Genomic DNA, 19407 nt, shown 5'->3' with positions numbered 1-19407 from the left:
ATAATAATAATAATGATTTAATAAAAAAATATATTGTAGCCTAAGACGTTCCAATCCAGTCACTTCCCGGTGAATAAAATCAAGTCCAGCCATACATTATTTCCCACTGAATATTCTGTTTGGAATTACATCACATTTATGGAAGTTAAGCGTATTGCAAATGCCATTTCACATTGTTAAATGTGCATAAAGTTAAACCAGTTAAAAAGTCTAATGAGAAATAAAAGTGGTATTTCCTTCAATGAGGCCAATCACAAATGTGTTCCCTCTGATCACTGGGTTTGCGCTCCAAGAACAGTCATAAAAACCCCAGAGCTTCTCATAAATGTGCTTTTACCAGAATCAATTTCAGAATGAAGTCAACAATTAGGAAATTTCTAATTACACTCCAGGGATAGCCATCTCAAGGCTGCTGATTCAGATTCATCTTAGAATTGCAGATATTTCTAGGATTTTTTTCACAAAAGATAATCATTATTAATGCCTTTTATTAATATTGGATGTTATTTATTCTAATCAATATTTTTTAAATAGGTCAATAAGTAGAGTTAAAATTCACAGTGTTTAAGGAATTCTGTTAATATTTGTTGATTTTGTTATTTATAATTTCTCAATAGCTTGTATCATTTAACCAGGTGGTTTCTAGCAGCGATGTGCAGATTCTGCAGAAGGGAAAAACTCTTAAGCTTTTGAAAGCGGCTGTTGCAGATGCCGGACGCTACACCTGCAAGGCCATCAACATTGCTGGAAGCACAGAGAGAGACTTTTACTTAGATGTGTTGGGTAAAATATTCTGCAATAACATCCACTTACTATGATGTATGACATTAACAGTGTTGTCTTTTTACAAGCTGGTATTATGTCTTATTAAGCTGGTCTTTTCTCTGTTTAGTTCCTCCTACAATCATTGGGACAGTTGGGTCACGTGACCTCTCTGCCGTGCTTAATCAAGAGATCATTCTGGAATGCAGGGTCAAAGGCGATCCCTTTCCCACAATTCAGTGGTACAAAGACAGGAAGTAAGTTACTCCAAAAAGCTTAAAGAAAACGTAATTCTTCTCCTCTAAAAAAGAGGGGTGAATTCACTAAAAAGTCGCACCACTTTTGCGCTTATTCGCTAACCACCCGAAACCCAGTTAAACCAGGTACTAAATGCAGGAGTATTTAAATTTGTTGTCAATGTTTCAAGCATAAACATCTTTAGTCTTCAAATTATCCTTATCATAGATTCACAAAACTCCTGCCTGGCACAATTAATGTTGTGCTTTTACCAAATTAATTTTGGCATCCTCCATAACCCAGCACAGACTTTTGGGAATTGTGTCTTGCAAATTGCATTCTCCAATAGATGTTAGGAATTTTTGTATGCTTACTTGATTTGCTTAATTCCTTTTGCAATAAGGCACTAAATCAACACTGTGCTTGCAAATAAACACTATCGGGTGCGCAATTCATTTTCAGTGAATTCTCCGCTGATTTTTACATTTTGAAACAATACTAGGGGAATTAGCGTTATCTGTCCTTTTCACTCTGTGTTTTAGGCCAGTGTTTTTGGGTGACAACAATATTGAAGTTTCAAACAGAGGACAGCAGTTGAAGATAAAGAGTGCTCGCTTAGGTGACCAGGCACGATACCAGTGTAGCGCCACCAACGCTGCAGGAAAGCAGTCCAAAGATTTTAACCTCAGTATCTTTGGTAATTTGACTCATAATACCTTGGGTTTCAAATATGGGTTTCACATCGACAGAATGCTAAATTTGCTGTCCTTTCTGTCTGTCCTTCCATCCTACCATCTCAGTGCCACCCAGCATTAAGGGAGGAAACACGTCTTCTGAAGTGACAGTTCTGCTGGGTAATGTGGTGACTCTGGAGTGTGAGGTACGGGGTGTGCCACTCCCTGCCATCACATGGTACAAGAACAGAGAGGTCATTCTGTCCAGCAGACAGACCCAGTATGTGGACCGAGGGCAGTTCCTTAAGATCTCAAGAGCTCAAATGTCAGATGCTGGACAGTACACCTGTAAAGTCACCAGTGTGGCCGGCACTGCTGAGAAAATTTATGAGCTTGATGTCTATGGTGAGGGCTTGCTAAAGAGTTCTTTAGTGTTTTGTTTTTTTAATTGTTATTAAGGTATGTTTGTTGGTTGGTTGGTTGGTTGGTTTTTTAGAGTCAAAGTCATTTTACAAGAAAGGAATAAACAGTAAATAAAAACAAAGTAACATAGAAACTTATACCATTCGGGAAAAAAAAGAAGTAATTCATATTTTTACATTTGAATTGTAGTGTATATTTGTAAAGAAACATATGTAAATAGGTAACACATACAGTACAAAGCAATAGAAAAAACTATGTATTTTTCATTGGTCAGAAAGGGTGTATTTTTTTTTTTACAGACTTTGTACAGTAGAAAAGTGTGGTATTGGTGCAAATAATTACATGCAAATACTTTAATACTTTATTGCCATTTAGTTTTAGCTTTTGGTAACACTTTTTCATGTGCACTCTTCCTTTTTTGTCATCATTCAGTTCCCCCCTCCATCACTGCCGGTTCTGATGGTCCCACAGACATGAAGGTCGTGCTCAGTAAATCTCTGATTTTGAAATGTGAAGCTGAAGGTCACCCTCCTCCCTCACTGACCTGGCTAAAGGATGGTTCGCCAGTGGCTGCTAGAGAGAACCTGCGTGTTCTAGAGCAGGGTCGCAAAATCGAAATCCTCAGTGCACTTCCATCTGATGCTGGTCGATATGTTTGTGTAGCTACCAGTGTTGCTGGAGCGAGGGAGATCAAATATGACGTCAGTGTCTTAGGTATAATGACACACATTGACATTTTTTTTGTGATCTGTTAAAATTAAAGAAATTTCAAGAAAGTCACCTAAACAGGGAGATAAAAAACACAAAGTACTTCTAAATCTCTTCACTATCCACAGGAATCAGGAACTTAAGTGTCATGTGTTTTTGTGTTCATGAGCGAGACAGATCATGTCTCGATCTGCACATTGATCTTCTAAACATCTGTACACCATTATGGTCCTAATACATGCATCCAACAGACTGCCATAATCAGTCAGTCCGCATTTGTGTTGCATCATTGGAATGAAATTGCAGGAAATCAACAGCATAGTGTTTTATGAGCCAGTAAACTGGTTAACAACAAATGAAGGAAATGTATAAAAGATTCAGCAAGATTAAAGGGCAATGGTAGAGTCAGTATCCATGTGACCCAAGCATGTGGCATTTATTAACTCTCTATGCGTTTTCATTATGTGAGTTTTTTCACGCATTATTTCAAAGACACGTTTGGTTTACAATTCCGGAGATGCTATAGTGTTTGACTATAATTTTTGTGTGTGTGTATTTAGTTCCTCCTGTTGTTGATGGGGCAAGCGACACCACAGATGCCACGGTCATCCTCAACAATATCCTAGAGCTGGACTGCGACGCTACAGGCACACCTACTCCAACTATTACGTGAGGACTTCAGTACATCCACACATGACATAATCATTCTGTATATGCAGAACTGAAATGTCGCTCATTTGCATCTGTCTATATCTGAAGGTGGCTGAAGGATGGCGTACCAGTGAGGCAGGGTGAAGGGGTGCGGATAACATCAAACGGCCGTCGATTGGTCATCTCGCGCGCTCAGGTGTCTGATACAGCACTTTTTCACTGTGTAGCGACCAACGAGGCTGGAGAACAAGAGAGAGAGTTTAAAGTGTCTGTACATGGTAATGATCATTATAGATTTTTATTTAACATCTGTCAGTTCTTGCTAATATTTTTATTTGATGTTTACCTTAACTGCTCACAGAGAGGAAGGCCTAAGGTGACTTTTCAGGTTTCTCTAAGTTATAAAGTAAAAGTTATAAAAAAGTTATAAATTATAAGTTTCAGAGACATGTTTGGTAAAATTTCATTGTTTATTTCTTTAATATTTGTCTGTCAGTCTCCCCAGCTATTCGTTCTACTGGTCCAGCTGAGAGGTCAGTGGTCCTCCACACATCAATCAGCCTTCAGTGTGTGGTCAGTGGAATTCCACCTCCCAGCATTACATGGCTCAAAGACGGCCGTCCTGTGGACACGACACAAGAATTTCTGAAGGTCAGACTTTAAAGCATGACAGAAGCCTTTTAAAGTAAATCAAGTGTTTGAGGAGGTTTACATAACCACATGTACTATCTCCTCTCTCATTATTTCTCCATCTGGCATTTAGCTGGAATCCGCAGGCAGGGTATTGCACATAAAGAAGGCCAGGCTGGAGGATGCTGGGAAATATACTTGTGTGGCAACTAATGCGGCAGGCGAGGCACAACAGCACATTCGCCTCAGTGTGCATGGTAGGAAATAGCACAGGCATATTAACTGTGATTTTCCGAAACACTGTCAAAATCAAAAGAAAAAAATAAGAAATTATATTTTTCATAATGCCTATTTGTAGAACCATTCAACATCTCATCTAAACCTCTAAAAACATCTCATTATAATGAATTAAATCAATCAAAAAAAAAATATATATATATATACTGTATATTGATTGACTGATTGATTGAAATTCACCTAAATACCCTAACGTGCATCATGGTAAATAAGTTTGTGCATGTGTTTTATAGAACCTCCCAGCATCCAGTATGCTGGAGAGACACTCAATGAAACCATCCTTGCTGGCTTCCAAATTCAGCTAAAGTGTAAGGCAACAGGAAGTCCTTTGCCAGGTGAGTCATACTTCATTTCCCGTTTTTTTAGGGCAATATTACATTTGAACTGGCTAGTAATAGTTTACAAAAGTACAGGTGGTGTAGTTTATACTCATTTTTTCCCTCATGCCTTTTCTGCTGCAGCTGTGACGTGGTATAAAGACAGTCGTCCATTGACAAACGCTGCAGGTGTTAACATTCTGAGTAGAGGTCAGGTGCTGGAAATTGACCGGGCGCAGGTGTCAGATGCTGGACTCTACAAATGTGTGGCCATCAATTTGGCCGGCAGCACTGAGCTCACATACAGTCTGCAGGTGTATGGTGAGTATGAAACAATCTTTCAGTCAAAAGTTTGACTGTTTCCTGACATATTTCTTGGTTTTGATCATCTAATGTTCTCTGTCTCTTTCCATTAGTTCCCCCCTCCATTTCTAGCAAAGGAGGAATGATAACAGTGGTGGTGAATGAGCCAGTCAGGTTAGAGTGTGAAGCCTCAGGAGTTCCCATGCCCAGCCTCACCTGGCTTAAAGAAGGCAGACCTGTCTCCAGCTTCTCAGATGGCATCCAGGTCTGTGCGTGTTGGAGTTTGGATGCTGTCATGCGTACTTGTACATATTGGTTTGCAGTCAACTCTACTTAAAGGTTAAGAATATGTTATATCAGTTTTCAATTTCCTCTTTTACTAGGTATTGTCAGGTGGCAGAGTGTTGTCATTCGTTAGTGCGCAGGTCAGTGACACAGGTCATTACACCTGTGTGGCTGTGAATGCAGGTGGAGAACAGCACAGAGAATATGACCTACGTGTGTACGGTGAGCTCAGTAAACACTCTTACTCTAAACCTGATCATTTGTGTATTTCAGGGTAACTCAGTTGTTGATACAAAGTAATTTTCTATGTGTTTACACTACTGTTCAAAAGTCAGTGCGTTTTTTTGTTTTTTTAAAGATAATAACACTTTTATTCACCAAGGATGAATTTATCTGTGTGTGTGTCTCTGTCCCTCAGTGCCGCCCAACATCATGGGTGAGGAGGTAAACAAAACTGTTCTGATGGGTCAGCCAGTGCAGCTGCATTGTGAGAGCGATGCCATCCCTCCACCTGCATTGAGCTGGCGGAAAGACGGACGACCGCTATATAGAAAACCAGGACTAAGCCTGTCAGAGGACAGCAGCTTTCTGAAGGTACAGTACATTCATCAGCCTGTAAGCTATTTTGACTTGGGCCAGAAAGCAACAACCTAGCAATCACCCAGATAACACTAGCAGGTCCCTAGCAACACCCTAGCAACCACCCAGCATACCATAGGAACCATATAACTACACCCTGGAAATTACAACACCCTAGCATCATGAAGCAAGTGAAGTTCATTTTGGATTGCTGTTCTTTTAATTTAAAAGGCATTAGATGGTATTAATTTGATAATTATTTTGTATTTGCAGATTACCAGTGCTCAGGTCCAGGACACAGGCAGGTACACATGTGAGGCAATCAATGTGGCAGGAAAAACGGAGAAGCACTATAACCTGAACGTGTGGGGTGAGTGCTTAAAATATAATATAAACAACTTGAGTCAAATTATAATGTATAATATAATTGTTTCTCTTTCTATTATTTGTTTTTCCCCAGTTCCTCCCAGTATCCGTGGATCTGATGAGGTGTCTTCTCTGACTGTGATTGAGGGGAGCCTCATGACACTTGTTTGTGAGTCCAGTGGGATCCCTCCTCCCCGTCTAACCTGGAAGAAAAACGGTGAGGCTCATCGTGACTGTTTTCATCATCACCATCCTCCTACAGATTATAAAACTCCTCATCACTATCCTCATCACATTTATTGTCATTTTCAACTTCATACTCTCATAATTAGTCACATTTCAACAAACCCTTACTCTAAGTTTGTGTATTATTTTGTGTCTCTTAGGCTCAGAGCTAAAGGGAGATTCACGTGTGCGTGTTCTTTCTGGTGGGCGGCAGCTGCAGATTTCCAGTGCTGAGAAGGCTGACGCTTTCTCTTACACCTGTCTGGCCACCAGTGCAGCTGGCAGTGCGATGAAAGAGTACAATCTGCAAGTCTACGGTACAGCATCTTCTCTCACATTACAGGCACTATCGGTCAATCTTGGACTAGGTGATAAATCAGTATCGATATTTATTGGAAAAATAAATCCACAATATCATATTCAATATCATATTGTGTATATTCTGCATGTTTCTATATGAATGAACGAAACACACACTGAGACTCAGAGGTCATAAAAACAAGATATTTTAAAATGTATACAGTAAACTTATTTTAATAAAAAATGCAATGTTTTGTTCTAAATTGCTATATTTACATTTGATTGCATTTTTTAAAAATGAACTGAAGTTTTTTATACTTCCATTTTTGGGATAGGGTTAGGGTTAACTTTAATTAAATAATTAAACTAAGAATACAGAAAAACATCTCAGGTTACGAATGTAACCATTGTTCCCTGAGAAGGGAACGAGTCGCTGCGTCGAATGACGATACTATGGAGGAACGCCTCTGTGTAACTGTCGTCCAAAGCATGTGTGCAACTAGTCCAATCCTGAGATGTGACGGCGAACCACAGAAACTATAAAGGGAATTGGTTCAAAGGGAGCCAGGGACAACTCTTCCAGAAGCACGGCTGGGACTCTCACATGAGCTGGGACCCTCACATGAGCCACAGGCCTCATCCTCAAAGCACCACGCAGGAAATGAACAACCAAGTGGTGTCTCCCCAGAAGATCCATCGTTTAACGGTGTGTGGAAGGCCTCCATGTAGACCTTAAGCCTGGAGGGGGAAAGACCAGCAGAAAAACAGTCCTGAAGGAACTCCAGCACTGAAGCCACTGGGCAGTGAACTGTGTCCAACTGTCATTCTCTGCACCATTAAGTGAAAACTCTCCACTTCAAGGCATATAGTTTCCCTAATGGAGGGAGCTGTAGAGTTTAAGATGATCTCTACAACCTTGGTTGAGAGAGCAGCATTTATGAACTGTTCCCCCTCAGGGGCCAGACCCACAGTTTTCATAACTCTGGCAGAGGGTGGAATATTATCCCCCAGCCTGCAATAGAAGGTCCCTCCTGATGGAAATCTCCCATGGGGGCCGTCAAGGAAGACTATAAGGTTCGAGAACCATACTCGGGCCAGCCAAAACGGGGCTATCAAGAGCAAACTCCCGGGAGCAGAGCGATCAGGGAGATGCATACAGACACAGCCTTGGCCACGTCTGCACCATAGCGTCCCACCCCAGCGATTTATGTATGAGACCAACGACATATTGTCTGTTCGAACTAGAACATGATGGCCTCTTAGATACGGGAGGAAGTACCTCTGAGCATTTTATGTGCCAAGAGAGATGATGTTCTCTCCACAGACCCCATGATGAGCCGTCTTCCATGACCGCTCCCCAGCCCTTGAGGGACACACCTGTTGTCACTGTTTTCCGATGACAAGATGTTCTTAACACCGTGCCCTGGGACAGGAACCAAGGTTTCCAAAATGGATTCCGTACCCCTTTTTCTATTGTACACAGGACCCACTGAGACACATTTGGAAGGAGACTCCAAGCCTCCATGTAGTGTACTAGGGGGACCAGCCTCTCGAGGCTGACCTCGGGAATACTCTGAATACTGTGCTCGGTGCCCTGAAGCGGCTGGCAGGCAGGGAACAAACAGACTGATTTTTCTACAAGCCTCCTTGGATGGAACAAACTCTGCAGGGCCGCAACAAACTTGGGTGAACACTGAGATGTGTGTTCGTTTGGAAACCAATGCACCCTGAAGCGCCAAAGGCGGCAGGGTTAACAATTCGATTTTCTGAGGGCTCCTTGGAGGAGCAAATTCTCGTTGCTCCCCCTGGGGGGGTCCGCCCACAGAGGCCTACGTTTGGCATCAGGACCTCTCTCCCAAAGCTTTCTTTGCGAGAATAACATTTCTCAGATCTGTTTTCTCTTTAGGAGGCTTCGGGCAAGGGTGTTGTTTTGACCCCCCAGGCTCTTTGAGGGGGGGCTAGAGCAGCAAGGCTTCTGCTGCTGTCTGTGGAAGGAGCTCAGTGTTGATGGCTGGGGCTGCCCCCTGATAGCAGTGAGGGTTGAACCTCTGGAATGCGGCTGATTGTTGCTTAGCCTCCTGGAACCTCTCGACATCCGAATTGACCGAGCCACGGAAGAGGCCAGAAGGTGACAGCAGGGCATCAAAGAGTAAGCTCTTATCCTTCTCCTTGATGCCAGAGAGGTTTACCCAGAGTTGCCTCTTCGTAGCTACTAATGCTGCCATGGAGTGGCGATGACCGTCTCCTTGGTAGTCTGGAGAGACAGGTCTGTGACCCCCTATACTTCAGACGACAATCACTCAGAGGCGTTCCCCCATAGTGTTATCATTCAACGCAGCGTGAGTTCCCTCGAAAGGGAACAGAAAACACAGGATTTGGGGAAAAATTTATTTTAGAATTTTTTCATTTTATTCTTGAGGTCTATCAAACATGTGTAATGCATTTCCTTCCCCATCAATGGTATGAAATGAATACCCTGATAAATATGGATATCGAATGATATAAAAAAATTGCAATAATTTTTTTTGGGCCATATCACCCAGACTCAACTCAAATGCACCTCACAAAGATACAGTAATCCTCTTTATTCCACCATTTTTCTTCCTTCCTTCACTCCAAACAGTTCGTCCCTCCATCAGCTCCTCAAATCAGGATGAGGAGACAGTGACGCGAGGTGGAGATATCACTCTGAAGTGTGAAGCAGATGGGGTGCCCAGACCTTCCATATCATGGATGAAAGACGGTAGACCCCTGACCACCAGCAGCAGGTTTCAAATACTTAATGAGGCCCAACTTTTACGCATCCAGGATGCTCAAGTGGCTGACACCGGACGATACACCTGTATCGCTGTCAATCTGGCAGGACAGGCTGACAGGAAATATGACGTCAATATTCATGGTAAGAAAAAAGTCAAAGTTTTCTTTATGTATAGTTTCTGAGCCACTAGCATCACCAAATAGATTATCCTGAAAACTTTTCTCAATTTCCACTGGTCTTCCAAACATTTAGGTGATGTTATTTGATAATTTTAACTATTTAAAAATATTTTATAATATTATTTTACTGTATCATTTTATTCTATTATTTATTACTATTTTAGAGTTAAATCAATTCAGCTGTAACTGTTGTTCATAATACTAACAAAATTCAAACTAACTTTTCATATCTCTAGTAAAGTAATGTTACTTATTCCATATGTATAGGTTTTTTGTTGTTGTTGTCATTCACATATACTGACATTTTATGTGCATCATCTATTCAGTTCCTCCCACCATTATCGGTCAGACGCAGATGCCTGAGAATGTGAGTGTTGTTGTGAAGAACCCGGTTGTTCTCACCTGTGAAGCTTCTGGAATGCCACCACCAGCCATCACGTGGCTTAAAGACGGCCAACTGATCAGCATGTCTAACTCTGTTCGGGTCATCGCAGGTACCAGCTCCTTTAATGAAGGCATTTGTCTTGCTCCAAAATGTCTACACCACTGAGTCTAGGTAAGGAGCTCAGTACCAGTTAACAGATTAGGTTAACCAGGTGTAATAACTCAAGTAACAAGATAGCTTCAGTAAGCAGCCAAACACCACAGAGCAGTGGGTAACTGAAAAGAAAAATAGCAGATGTTCTCATAAACTCTCCATTTTCGGCTTCCAGTGTAAACAGAGGCTGATCCTCTGCTAGCAGCAAGTATGAGGTACATCCATCACTGTAACCTTAGACATCATAAACTTCCCGGAGGTCACCTGCATAAATGAACCACAGTGAAAGTGAGTCTGTGCTGAGCTATTCTCAGACTGTCTGCCAGTATGCCACAAAGACATGGAGCTGGACAGAAAACAGGACCACAATATGTAAGATAGACACATTATTGATCACATATTCAGTCGGTAATATTGCCACTCCATAAAGGATTAGAAGTGTTGTCTAGCCTTATTGCCTGTATTGCAAAGTAGGGGTGGGACAAAATATCGACAGGGAAACATACCGTTGCCCTTCTCCGTGCAATTCCAGAATCAATACACTGGCGCTAAATATCGATATTTTAATTAATAAAATAAGGCGCTCTAAATAGATTTCCCTGCTCCCAGCATCGCTACTTCATGGCTCCTCGAGGTGGCGCTCAACACATGAACATAAGTTAACTAGCCTAAGAAAAAGAGTTTTTTAACGGGACGCCAGATAGCATTGTGAGTAAAATCATTGATGCCCCAGCCACGTTTAAGTCCAAAGTCTGGACACACTTCGGCTTTTATACCATAGATGGGACAAACAAAATCGACAAAGAGTACGCAATATACAAGAAACCTGGTAAAAGTAAAGTACTTTTACCTGGTAAAAGTAAAGTGTACGAGTAATACCACGAACATGCAAAGCCACTTGCAACGCCATCAGCCTGATCTCCTTGAAAATGTTTAATTTACTTAAAACGTTCAATTTAATTTAATCAAATCAAGTATATTTGTATAGCGCTTTTCACAATACAGATTGTATCAAAGCAGCTTCACAGTATTAAATTAAAATAAAATAATACAACAAGGTTTGTTTCTAGTGGAATTTATTGATTGATAGAATAAAAATTAAATATCCCCAAAATATCCCCAATTTACAGACTGAAAAACTTTTTGTGCTTTTTTCTAACAGTTTGGACTTGAATAAAGAGAGAAAACCTGCACTTAACCTTTTCACGGGCATTTTGTTTTCACAGTTATCAGCTATCATGATGTATCAATTAAGGATTGTCTAGAAATATATCGATTATCGCAGAATTGCTGTATCGTGATATTATTGGTATCGTGAGCCATGTACAGTATCATGTATCGTATCATAGCGTGGGTACACTGTGATTCTCACCCCTATTGCAAAGCTCATCCAAAGATTTACTGTATATCATTCCTGGCTGACCACAAACTCCTTTCCTCATTGTATGAGAAAGGGACTCCAGGGAAGGAAAGAGAATGACGTATTTGTTCAGGTGATCAGCTTAGCGCTCTCCTGGGGAGTGATAATTATTCGTTTAAAGAGTGAAAATGGGACGTTTGACTTGTGTTGATGGGTTAAGCTCTGTTTGAACAGCTGTTAATTTGAAGGTCTCCCGTTTCTTACCAAAACAATAGGGACATTTATGAAGCCTGTTTTTTCAAATACAAAGTGAAACTCGAAATTCGTTCTGCAGATGCTTTTCTCCTCTGAGTAAATCTCAGGCTCTTGATTTATAGCTGATTAAGTAATTCCCTAAGAGAAGTACAAACGGCCTATCCTTTTAATTCAATGTGCAGAAATGTGCAATTCATTCCATCATTCAGTCACCTGTGCTGTTACCAGTTAGCATGGCAACAGATGAGTCTCATATATGTCTATAATAATCTCAGGAGGACGAGGCCTGCGTTTGATGCATGCTGCAAGTGAGGATGCTGGGAGATACACCTGCATCGTGTCCAACTCTGCTGGAGAGGAGCGGAAGAACTTTGACTTAAATGTCCTGGGTAACACAGCACTGTACATGAGTTTGGGTTGTTTTTTGTAGCTGTCTGTCTGCTCTTTACATAGGCAGCTAGCTTCTTGATTTGAAACAATCTTCACAGGCAACAACTCCACAACAGTAGTACTTCTCACGAAAACTTACTAATACTCACAGATTATTCCAATAGAGTGCTAAGAGAATGACATATTTTTGTAGGCCGACCCAGAAGTTGGCATTACCCGGGGTCCCTTGAAAAAAGCCAATAGGATTTTACCATTGGGATTTGGATTATTGTAGAAAATAAGCTCTCTGACCAACACAACTTTATGATACTTTCATGTTTTGTTCATCAAGATAATATTAACAAATGAACACAGCACTTTTTAGCAACTGGCTTTTTCAAGACACGTAAAAAACGTAATGGATTTTATGTCATTTAATAAAACATGAAAATATCTTGAGCTTTACTCAACAGTTTGTGTCTAAATTTTGTGTCAAGTTTGTGACTAAAATTTACAACAAATGAGCGTTCGGCTAAAAGCTTGCTACCCCTTTTATTTTTGTTCTGAATACAGCTATATTTAAACCATTTTCCTTGACTATGTCTACAGTCTTGGATGGAAATTTTCACTGGTTTCATTCTGGGATTGGCTTTTTATCCATGGATCCATGCAAAAACAAAACAAGGAGCATAGTTTAGAGGTTAGCATAGTTTTGTTACTTACCAAGCAAGCTTTCAGTCAGGAGCGCACATGTGACACTTAACATGTTGTTTAGGAATATCACTAGACTTTGAAATGTTTATTTTCATCTTTATTCTGTCAACTTCAGTGCCGCCCAGCATTGTGAACGAGGGCACAGTGGAGGATTTGAAAGTGAAGGAAAAACAGAACATAATTTTGGCCTGTGAGGTCACCGGTAAGTGACACAAATTACAAGATTGGCTTCTGTCCTTATCTCTTACCTCTGATTAACCAATTTTTTGGGTTGTCTAGGTAATCCAGTTCCTGAGATCACGTGGCTGAAGGATGGGCAACCATTGACTAGTGACGCAAGGCTGCAGGTGATGTCAAATGGGCGTTTCCTGCAGATCAGTGGATCGCAAGTGCCCGACACAGGCAGGTATAGCTGTCTGGCCTCTAACAGCGCTGGAGACAGGAGCAGACACTTCAACCTCAATGTGTTAGGTATGTTTGGATGGGGGGAGTTAAAATGTCTCTTTGTAGTCTTGTGTGTGTACTTATTTATGTTTCCGCTCCCAGTTTCTCCCACCATCGCTGGTTCTGGTCCAGAAGGTTCAGCTGAAGACGTTACTGTGACACTGAATAGTCCTACATCTCTTGTTTGCGAAGCCCAGTCATACCCCCCTGCCATCATCACCTGGCTCAAAGATGGCACACCCTTTGAATCCAGCCGCAACGTCAGGGTACTTCCAGGTCAGAGATCTTTATGGATCTGTGGCATAAAATAATTCAGATGTTCATATCCAACATTTGTTATGCGACTAGCTCGCTTACTACTGTATCTTGTGGCAGGTGGTCGCACTTTACAGATCTTGAATGCTAAAGAAGAGGATGCTGGGAGATATACATGTGTGGCGACTAACGAGGCTGGAGAGACACTGAAGAACTATGAGGTGAAAGTTTTCGGTGCGTGTGAGAAATGAGCTACATCGCCACCTTTTGGTGTAGAGGAATATAACACTCTTTGTGTGTCAGTTATCTGTACCTATTTATATATGTTCCTTTCTTGCAGTCCCTCCAGTTATCAATAAAAATGACATCCCAGGAGAGAGTCTGGCCCCTAAAGAGGTGAAAATTAAAGTTAACAACACCCTTACACTGGAGTGTGAAGCTCAGGCTATCCCAACACCTACGCTAGTGTGGTACAAGGATGGCCAGGTGAGAAATACATACATACATAGATACAGTATATGACAAAACTATGCAGTTTTTCACTCCTATGAGAATTTATTTGGAGTTCTGAGTTTTCACTCCACTGTGTTTCTCTCTCTGCAGATCCTGAAAGCAGATGGTCACCTCAGTATCACAGCAAACGGTCGTATAGTTCAGATTAAACACACTCAAGTGTCCGATACAGGTCGTTACACCTGTGTAGCCACCAACATCGCTGGAGAGGATGAGAAGGACTTTGATGTAAATATACAAGGTGAAAAGGGTTTTACAAGTTCAGAATGCAGAATTAAATATACACTATATATACACTACCATTCAAAAGTTTGGGGTCAATATGATTTTTTTTATTTCTTCATGCCTTAAAATAGCTTGAATGTAACTCTACACCCTTGTCTCATTTAGTATACGCGGTTCTATGAATATGAAAATTAGCCCCGCCTCCACTCACTCACACCAGCTCAGAGATCCACTCGTTGACGATCACACGTTGTCGTGATTGGTTACAAGGTAGTTTGTGACGTCAGAAACACCAGCGATTTCAAACCACGTTTTTGAGACTGTTTTTGGTTTACTGCAGTTTTAAGGAGAAAATAATGCAATGGTGTTGACTTTGAATTTGCACATGGTTTGTCTTAAAGCATATTAAAAAGACCACATAGACATATAAACAACATTAAAAGCTTGATTTTCACCACAGGGGGGCTTTAAAATACTTTTTCAGCAAAGGTGCATTTAATTCATTAAAAGTGACAGTAAAGACATGTACAAATTTCTCTTTCAAATTACTGCTGTTCTTTTGAATGTTCTATTCATCAAAGAATCCTGAATGTTTCTGAATGAGCACCAAATCAGCATATATAATGATTCCTTAAGGATCATGTGACACTGAAGTCTGAAGTAATGGCTGCTGAAAATTCAACTTTGCTATCACAGGAATATGAGGAATGATCATAAGAGACTTTTTTCAAAAGAACGTTTAAAGTCCGCGTGAACCGGAAGTTGCAAACGACTTTTCTCCAGTGCTGTGACGTATTTCCCAGTGAAAAGGAATATTGAACAGAGGGCAGGGTTTTACTCTAGCGCTCCTCCTCTCCATCTCTCGCTCATAGCAGACTAACGATTTGAGGGGAGTGGTTAAGCATTTCCCAACCCAAGTCCTCAAGCCTACGTCATCAGTGAAGGTCCTCCAATGCAGAGGGGAGGGGCATTTTCAGATTTTGATTAAAGATTATGAAGCCCAAAAATTTTTTTGTGTGGATTGACTTGCATAGATGAATTGTTCACCACAAAACGATCAATTTAGGCGAACAAAGTAAATATGGTCAATTTTGATTTCATGTGGACTTTAAGAAACACCAACTTTAAGGAGTATGACTGCCCCTAGTGGCTGATTAATGTATTATGTCTGGATCTCGTTTTCAGCTTGTTTTAAACCTTTTATCTGTGGATTTTGTGCAATTATCTTCAGGCTTTATCCCTGTTTATAATACTTAAATCCTGTCTGTGTCTCAGTTCCCCCAAGTTTCCGAGGCTTTGGAGACTCTGACTCTGGCCCTGGTAATAATGGAGACGTGAAGGATGTGATTCTTAATAATCCCTTCTCCCTGTACTGTGAGACCAATGCCGTCCCCCCTCCTGTACTCACTTGGTACAAAGATGGGCACCTGCTGACCTCTAATGATAAAATACTAATTTTTCCTGGTGAGAGGCTGCATTGCAACTTTTTGATTTTATCATGGAAAAATAATTTGTTAAATATGTTGATACTTTGATACTATGTTCTGTATGAGTAAACAAGAATTTCACTTGTTTTTTTACATTATTTCTCACACAGGCGGAAGAGTCCTCCAGATCCCTCGAGCTCAAGCAAAGGATTCTGGGAGATACACTTGTGTGGCTGTGAATGAGGCTGGAGAAGACTCAATCCAATATGATGTCAGAGTGTTGTGTGAGTCCAACCTGAGTGTTTACCTTTTTTTAAATGCTAAACATTATAAGGGCAACAACTGAAAGTATTGTTTGTCTTTTTTTTGTCTGTGCACTTGTATTTTGATAGTGCCGCCCTCGATTCGTGGAGCTGATGGTGACCTGCCTGATGAGATCACAGTGCTGGTTAATAAGACCACATTACTGGAGTGTCAGGTGGATGGAAGTCCCACTCCTAAAATTAGCTGGATCAAAGACAGTCAACCCCTCACCCCAGACAATACACACAGACTTCTGTCCAATGGCAGGACACTGCAGGTGAGAGACTAATCAATTGTGATGCAACAGTGAACAGTGACACAAGTTATTTTTAAAATATATCAAATATTTAAATATTTTTTGTGTTTTATAGATTTTGAATGCACAGGTGACAGATACAGGACGCTATGTGTGTGTGGCTCAAAACTTTGCTGGAACAGCAGAGAAATCCTTCAACCTCCATGTGCATGGTGAGTCTATCTTTGAGTGAGACATTTGTCTTAAGTCTCTGTACTGTTCCTGGGGGTTTACTGCTGTTTGTGTTGCTGTGTTTTAATTTACATTTGCATTTATACATCTGGCAGACACTTTAGTCCAAAGTAACTTGCATTGCATTTAAGTTATGCTTTTTATCAGTTCATGCATTACCTGGGAATTAAACCCATGATGTTGCGTGTGCTAGTGCCATACTCTACTGTTTGAGCTTCTCTCTTCACTCTTATAACTAATTAGTGGTGATATCATGTTTGTTTGTGTTTGTTGTCAGTGTCTCCCTCTATTGTGGGCATCAGAGAGGAGAATGTGACTGTGGTGGTGAATAATTTCATAACTCTAAACTGTGAGGCCACTGGACTCCCACCTCCCACCCTCAGCTGGTTCAAAGACAGGAGACCTGTACAGGCCAGCACCAACGCACTCATAATGCCTGGTACACATGCTTACTGACACATTATAGAGGGACTACATAGTGTTCACTGTATACATATTACACATAAATCTCTCTTCCTCCACTCCACCTCTTACTCTCATTCTCTGCCTAGGTGGTCGTACTCTTCAGATTCTGAAAGCAAAGATGTCTGACGGTGGGAAATACAGCTGTGTGGCCATGAACCCAGCAGGAGAAGCCCAAAAAATAATTTATCTTACAGTATATGGTCAGTATGTACAGTTTTTTTAGTGTTTTAGATTTGCTTGTTATAAAACTGGAGTAAAGCATGTGTCTGCATGTGTCAATATTTGGTGAAGTATGGCAGACAATCTTTGTTTTAATATGACTAACAACATTTTTAATATTTCAACATTTCTGGGAAGTCACTGATCTAAATGACTGGTATCTGGTTTCCCAGTCCCCCCCAGTATCAGACACAGCAGTGGGGATCTTCCAGTGGTGTTAAATGTACTGGTGGGCAAATCTGTTACTTTGGAGTGTGAATCTAATGCAGTGCCTCCTCCCATCATTACCTGGTACAAGAATGGACGGCCCATCACTGAGACTGCCAATCTGCGCATACTGGCTGATGGACAAATGCTGGAAATGAGAGCAACAGAGGTGTGTGTGAGAAAATTAGCAGGTGCTTTGGATGAAGTGAAGTGGATGTATGATTTTGGTAATGATAAAATGAGTGAAAAAAATATAATAGGCCAGTGAGGAGCCACCTAGCAACCAATTCATGGTGGTGAATTTTGTACTGCACATGCATTTACTCACATTTACTTCAGAAAATAAAGTAAAAAGTTTGTTTCAAGACGTTTAAATCACTCTTTCTCTCTCAGTTGTCAGATACTGGGCAGTATGTCTGTAAGGCCACAAATGTAGCAGGTCAAGTGGACAAGAACTTCCATCTCAACATCCATGGTGAGAAACAGGAACTGCAATGTATATATATATATACTTAAAAGTGTGTGTGTGTGTGTGTGTATATATATATATAAATTCACACTGTGTCCGCCCACTATCTGCTTAGAATAAGTTTCTTCCTGACCTGACTGATCCTGCTGAATTTAGATCTCATTTAAATTTCCCCTAAAATTAGAGAGAGTGATTGGGGATAACAAATATGAAATGTTGGCTATACAAGAATTTTATTTGGTATTTTTGTTTGCCTTATCATGATACAGAATTATTTTACCATATTTTACTGTCAACACAGTAAAAAAAATGTCAGAAAAATAGGCTAAATTAAATACTAAATTATAAGCCAAAAATATGAATAAACGAAAACTGTTGGCTTACTAGCTATGCTGCAAATTAATTTAAAAAACAAACAAACATCAATGCAAGAACAGAATGTTGCTGACTGACGATGGTTTCAGTAGCCTACATATCTCCAAAATCTGACCACAAAGGCTGAATGTTCTCTCTGAAGCTGCGCTCGTAGCAGGGATGCAAAGAACACATCTTGCCAGGTTGCTCAGGGCAGGGAACTGGTTACTGTGTGAACACCACCACTGTAAAAATTTGTGTTAATTTCAAGTGAAGTGCGGACATGCTGTTGTCAAAGGATGTTGGCGGCCGGGCTGCCCACTCACATCCAAAGTACACCAGTAGAGTTACTGACCGCTACCGTCTTTCAATCGGATATTTAATCCCGCGCCCAAGAAATCTGATCGGGTCCCACGTAGACCTCTAGTATTACAGCATAGAGCTACAATTATGGTGTTCTTCACACTTTGACATTATGACATGCAGTTCCCCCACGGCTGGACGGCCCAGCAGTGGAGCGTGTGGTGGAAACCATCAGTAATCCTGTTACCTTCGCCTGTGATGCTTCAGGGATCCCTCCTCCCTCGCTCACCTGGTTGAAGAACGGCAGAGTGATTGGTGAGATAGATGATCTACAGATCACTTAAGCTTTACATTGCACATTTTAAAGTCAAATCATGCTTGTTTTTATTGTATTTCTAGAGAATTCAGAGTCTGTGGATATGCATATCCTGTCCGGGGGCAGTAAGCTGCAGATTGCCCGCTCACAGTTATCTGACAGCGGCACTTACACCTGTTTGGCGTCCAATGTGGAGGGCAAGGCCCGCAAAAACTACCATCTTATAATACAAGGTACAGAAGCATTTATTAAACAAACATGCATCTATTAGTTTTACCAAATTACCATCTGTATTGTCTGTTCTTCAGTCCCACCAATCATTGTAGGATCTGAGTTACCTAGTGAGATGAGTGTTCTGCTGAATGACAGCATCCAGCTCGTGTGCCGTGCTGAAGGAACTCCAACCCCTGAGATCCAGTGGCTGAAGGATGGAAAGACACTTAGCAGAACTGCCCAGAAGAACATCAAGTGAGAGCATTGTTAGATTTTT

The 19407-nt window shown here is 40.9% G+C and overlaps 1 protein-coding gene across 2 annotated transcripts in view; it reads left to right on the top strand.

Moving 5' to 3' along the window:
• hmcn1 (hemicentin 1) overlaps positions 1 to 19407 on the top strand; it is a 115185-nt gene that overhangs the window by 70373 nt on the left and 25405 nt on the right. For both annotated transcript variants that reach the window (XM_084091801.1, XM_084091800.1), the window contains exons 28-64: positions 636 to 783; positions 893 to 1019; positions 1542 to 1696; positions 1800 to 2078; positions 2529 to 2810; positions 3365 to 3473; positions 3564 to 3733; positions 3952 to 4106; positions 4219 to 4342; positions 4616 to 4717; positions 4844 to 5020; positions 5116 to 5267; positions 5386 to 5509; positions 5706 to 5881; positions 6140 to 6236; positions 6327 to 6449; positions 6619 to 6774; positions 9381 to 9656; positions 10021 to 10188; positions 12123 to 12236; positions 13046 to 13132; positions 13210 to 13401; positions 13477 to 13650; positions 13750 to 13863; positions 13970 to 14115; positions 14233 to 14383; positions 15643 to 15831; positions 15965 to 16078; positions 16187 to 16374; positions 16469 to 16565; positions 16862 to 17023; positions 17136 to 17249; positions 17442 to 17644; positions 17869 to 17950; positions 18785 to 18916; positions 19001 to 19150; positions 19226 to 19385. In XM_084091801.1, the coding sequence (XP_083947927.1) occupies positions 636 to 783; positions 893 to 1019; positions 1542 to 1696; positions 1800 to 2078; positions 2529 to 2810; positions 3365 to 3473; positions 3564 to 3733; positions 3952 to 4106; positions 4219 to 4342; positions 4616 to 4717; positions 4844 to 5020; positions 5116 to 5267; positions 5386 to 5509; positions 5706 to 5881; positions 6140 to 6236; positions 6327 to 6449; positions 6619 to 6774; positions 9381 to 9656; positions 10021 to 10188; positions 12123 to 12236; positions 13046 to 13132; positions 13210 to 13401; positions 13477 to 13650; positions 13750 to 13863; positions 13970 to 14115; positions 14233 to 14383; positions 15643 to 15831; positions 15965 to 16078; positions 16187 to 16374; positions 16469 to 16565; positions 16862 to 17023; positions 17136 to 17249; positions 17442 to 17644; positions 17869 to 17950; positions 18785 to 18916; positions 19001 to 19150; positions 19226 to 19385 (5669 nt within the window). The remainder of the gene's footprint in view (positions 1 to 635; positions 784 to 892; positions 1020 to 1541; positions 1697 to 1799; positions 2079 to 2528; positions 2811 to 3364; positions 3474 to 3563; positions 3734 to 3951; positions 4107 to 4218; positions 4343 to 4615; positions 4718 to 4843; positions 5021 to 5115; positions 5268 to 5385; positions 5510 to 5705; positions 5882 to 6139; positions 6237 to 6326; positions 6450 to 6618; positions 6775 to 9380; positions 9657 to 10020; positions 10189 to 12122; positions 12237 to 13045; positions 13133 to 13209; positions 13402 to 13476; positions 13651 to 13749; positions 13864 to 13969; positions 14116 to 14232; positions 14384 to 15642; positions 15832 to 15964; positions 16079 to 16186; positions 16375 to 16468; positions 16566 to 16861; positions 17024 to 17135; positions 17250 to 17441; positions 17645 to 17868; positions 17951 to 18784; positions 18917 to 19000; positions 19151 to 19225; positions 19386 to 19407) is intronic.

The sequence above is a fragment of the Abramis brama genome, assembly GCF_963993115.1.
Source record: "Abramis brama genome assembly, chromosome: 18".
NCBI classification, from domain to species: domain Eukaryota; kingdom Metazoa; phylum Chordata; class Actinopteri; order Cypriniformes; family Leuciscidae; genus Abramis; species Abramis brama.
Note: the sequence above shows the minus strand (reverse complement) of the source record. Positions and strands in the feature narration are given on the sequence as shown.